At 30.6% G+C, this 4,133-nt stretch overlaps 1 protein-coding gene across 1 annotated transcript; it reads left to right on the plus strand.

The window, feature by feature from the left end:
• The first annotated feature begins 2,014 nt into the window (after window positions 1-2,014).
• On the plus strand, window positions 2,015-3,649 carry LOC137831558 (trans-resveratrol di-O-methyltransferase). Its single transcript, XM_068639284.2, has 2 exons — window positions 2,015-2,819; window positions 3,157-3,649. Exons 1-2 carry the CDS (start codon window positions 2,049-2,051, stop codon window positions 3,454-3,456), a joined length of 1,071 nt encoding a protein of 356 aa, XP_068495385.1. The 5' UTR covers window positions 2,015-2,048; the 3' UTR covers window positions 3,457-3,649.
• The last annotated feature ends 484 nt before the right edge of the window (window positions 3,650-4,133 follow it).

The raw sequence follows: 4,133 nt of genomic DNA on the forward strand, positions 1-4,133 counted from the left end.
CGACAACATCGTTGGTAAGCTCTTCTTCTGTTTGTTTGAAGAGCTCAATCTTCTAGGCAAGTTCCCCCTCCACCTGACCCAGTTGAGCCTCGCGTTGGGTGGCCCTCTCCTCCATCTTGGCCATCTTGGCCTGGACCTCCTCTACCTTCTCCTCCAAATCAATCACTTTGTTAAGGAGAGGCAGGATCTTCGACTCAGATTGAAGAGACTCCTGAGACTTCTCGAAGAGAAGCCTCTTGGTTTCCTTCTCAGATTGTCGAAGGCTCGCCAGCTCCCGGTTCAAAGCATTTTTGCATAAGCCTTTCTTTTAATGTTGTATAGTATTATTTATAAATTAAATATAATTAAATATTTTTATTAATAATTTTTAATATTAAAATTTTATAAATTCAAATTATTATTTTTTTGGTTCACTTTAGTTTTTGTTCATTATATATTTTGTACTAAATCATTGTTTTCATAACATATTTAAATTTGGGATTACAAAATTATAAAAATATTGTTACATTTTATTTTAAAAATTTATACGAGCCAACTTACAAGTACGCAAATCTCAATTATGCGATAAGCCAAATTTATCAATCCGCACTATACACATTATATATTAAAAATTAATTGAAAACGTAGTGTCGACTTGAACGACTCAGTAATTATAAAATTTAATTATTTATTAATGAAAAGTTTCAACTAAACTCACACTAATAGTTGTCGTTTTACTGTTAAATTAAAATAATTTTAGCGTAGACCTGTCTAATGTTAAAGAAATGATATTATAATTGTGGTCAGATGACCCAAGTTGTCTTCCAACGAATCCAATAGTGAAATTAGTAAATCAGTGTTTAGAATCTATGTACAAGAAATAAAAGTTAGCAATAACAATAAAGATAAAAGAGGTTGAGATACTTGTGCAAAAAATATAAAAGATATTAAAGTAGCAATTGAAAAACGGTTGAACTCCAATTTCTTTCACTATTGAATTCTTCACAGGTTCTCTAAACATTAATCATTTCTCCATCCTCCAACAGAGTTAAACAAGATTGAACATGCGTCAATCTTATTCAACAGAAACTCACCAATAAAACATGCGTCTACTGGTTTAATTAGTACCCACTTTTTTCATGCATATACTCCACGAGAATGATTAAGTGTGAATGAAGGAAATGAGTATGAGTGAAGAAGATGAGGAGAAAAGTGTGGATGAAAGAGATGTGTGTGGATGAAAGAGATGTATATGGATGAAAGAGATGTGTGTAGAGAAAAGTCTCCTTAAATGACATGAACATAAAGTTTTTAAAAAAATTAAAAATTAAAACATATTTAATATTATTAGAGTAACCTACTCTAATGTATATATTTTTTTTAAATATGTTTTAATACTCATGTTCTTCAAATTTTATAGAATTTAAACATTTTGTATATATTATCTAGTACCTAAGTATTTTTAAATTTATATGATATAATACGTTAAAATTTAATGTAACGGTTCAATTGATGAAAATATATAATTCAACTGTAATATAGATTAAATCTATATTTTATAAAAAAAGTTGCTGAAGATGTAATAAAATTAATTTTTATATTTAGAATAAACAAATGTTAACCTATAAGTATTTTTAATTACTTTAATCTCGATATGTACTTGTGTTTAATCCGACAACTTACCTCGTTAGATGAAATTTTAGGATCATTTGTTTAGCATTATATAATTCATGCTAAAGACAATTGGAGTTAGTTACTATAATGATGTTTTTGCAATAAATAGATTTTTTTTTACTTTTAAAATTTGCGGTTAGTAATCATTAAACATATGTGCTATGTTTCTCAATGAAAACAAGGAAATAAACACACACGTGAAATTAATTTTTTTGATAAGTTATTTAATGTGTATAAAGAAATATATTGTTATAAAATAGCACTGCACTCTAAATATCTTGGCGTTTTGTTGTTTAACTGTAGTGAAATATGGGACCGATAGATGGTATTACCAGTCCTATATAAATCCATCCAAGTGAGTTTGCTAATCACAAGTTTACTTGAAATACAAAAATATGAGTGTTCACCACGAAGATCAGTCTTCTAAACTATTTCAATCTCAAACCCACATATTGAACCAAACTTTTGGTTTCATAAACTCTATGTGCCTTAAATGTGCAATTGATTTGTGCATACCTGATGTCATACACAAGTATGGCAAACCTATGCCACTCTCACAACTCATTGCTTCACTCCCAGTTCATCCTTCCAAGACTTGCTTTATTTCCCGCTTGATGCAAATCTTGGTCCACTCTGGTTTTTTCTCTCAACACATTGTCACTCATAATAATCAAGAAGTGAGTTATGTGTTAACTGATACATCTATACTACTCCTTAAGGACCATCCCTTTCGTATGACATGTTTGCTACAAGTCATACTTGATCCAGTTTTGTTCAATCCATGGTTTCAATTCTCCACTTGGTTCACAAATGATGACCCTACACCATTTCACACACAAAATGAGATGACTTTGTGGGACTATGCTAGCCGTGAGCCCAAATTCAATCACCTTTTCAATGATGCCATGACTAATGACACTCGATTGATTTCCAGTGTGGTGATTGAGAAGTGCAAGGGAGTGTTGCAAGGATTAGAGTCTTTGGTTGATGTTGGGGGAGGAACAGGAACTTTGGCTAAGGCAATTGCCAACTCATTTCCACACTTGAACTGCATTGTCTTTGATCTCCCACATGTTGTTCATGGCTTGCAAGGAACGGATAACATAAAATATGTTGGAGGGGACATGTTTGAAACAATCCCTTCTGCTGATTCCATCATGTTGAAGGTAAATATTATCTAATTGTTAACTATCTTCTACCTTTAGCAGAGGTAAATATTATCTAATATTAACTATCTTCTTACTACACCTTTAGCACACTTCATTTTCTATCGGTCTATTCTGAATAGTAAAGGGACTTTGATTGCTGATAGATTTTTGTTAGAGATTAATTAAATCTCATTTGTTGATTGTATTGTATGGCTTTTGAATATTATGAAGAAATTATGAAAATCTCATCATGTTGGATACAAAATCTGTGTTTGTGACTGGTTGATCTTTGTTAGATAATCAACATGTCGTTTTTATTGAATATTTAATGTGATTGGATTTGCTTGTGATGTAGACTGTAATGCATAACTGGAACGATGAGGAATGCTTGAAAATCCTGAAGAGATGTAAGGAGGCAATCAATAACAAAGATAAAGGAAAAGTGATTATCATAGACACGGTGATAGGAAACGTGAAAGGAGACAGTGAATCAGAACAAACAAAGCTCTACTATGATATGGAGATGATGGTGTTGGTTACTGGAAAACAGAGAAATGAGAAAGATTGGGCTAAGTTGTTCTTTTCTGCAGGGTTCAATCACTACAAGATAACTCAAGTTCTAGGTTTCAAGTCTCTCATAGAGGTTTATCCATAGCAATAATAATTGAAAAAGTGAAAAGATGTGTGATATGTTTATTTCTGTAATATGATTTATGCCTTTGAAATAAATTCTGTATTAAGTCTTTTCATTTTGATAATAATAATAGTTGAAAAAGTGAAAAGTTGTGTGATATGTATATTTCTATACATTTGAAATAATTTCTCTATTAAGTCTTTTCATTTTGATATTTTTGTCCAATCTATCATTAGAAATAGTTTCTGATTTTACAATCTATCTTTTTTATTTTTAATAACAATTTGCCAAGTGAATAAGTTAAAATTAAATTTTGAAACTATAATAAGTAACATGTGGGTAGAATAGAGGTAATCTATGGAGTTTGGGCAAGAAACTAGGTTTCATGTTTAAAGTGAAAGAGGAAAATATTACAAAACAAAGAGGAAATGAGTTATGTGAAATTAAAATAGCAAGAGAGGGGAGGAGAAATAGTAATTAATGACGATAATATCTCTAAATATAAGGATTCTAGAATGAAAATCTTTGACTAAGAGTATATGAGAAGATGAGATTTTATTGGAGATGAACAGTCGTAAATTGTAGAGTCTTTTTTCTTCTTCTTGTTTGTAAAAATTGTACATAATAATTTAGGAATTATTTTTGGATCTTATATTTTGGGTAAAGTAAGAGTTCGATGTAAATAGGAAAAAAGGTCC

The sequence above is a fragment of the Phaseolus vulgaris genome, chromosome 11, assembly GCF_051622355.1.
Source record: "Phaseolus vulgaris cultivar YP4 chromosome 11, ASM5162235v1, whole genome shotgun sequence".
Taxonomy (NCBI): domain Eukaryota; kingdom Viridiplantae; phylum Streptophyta; class Magnoliopsida; order Fabales; family Fabaceae; genus Phaseolus; species Phaseolus vulgaris.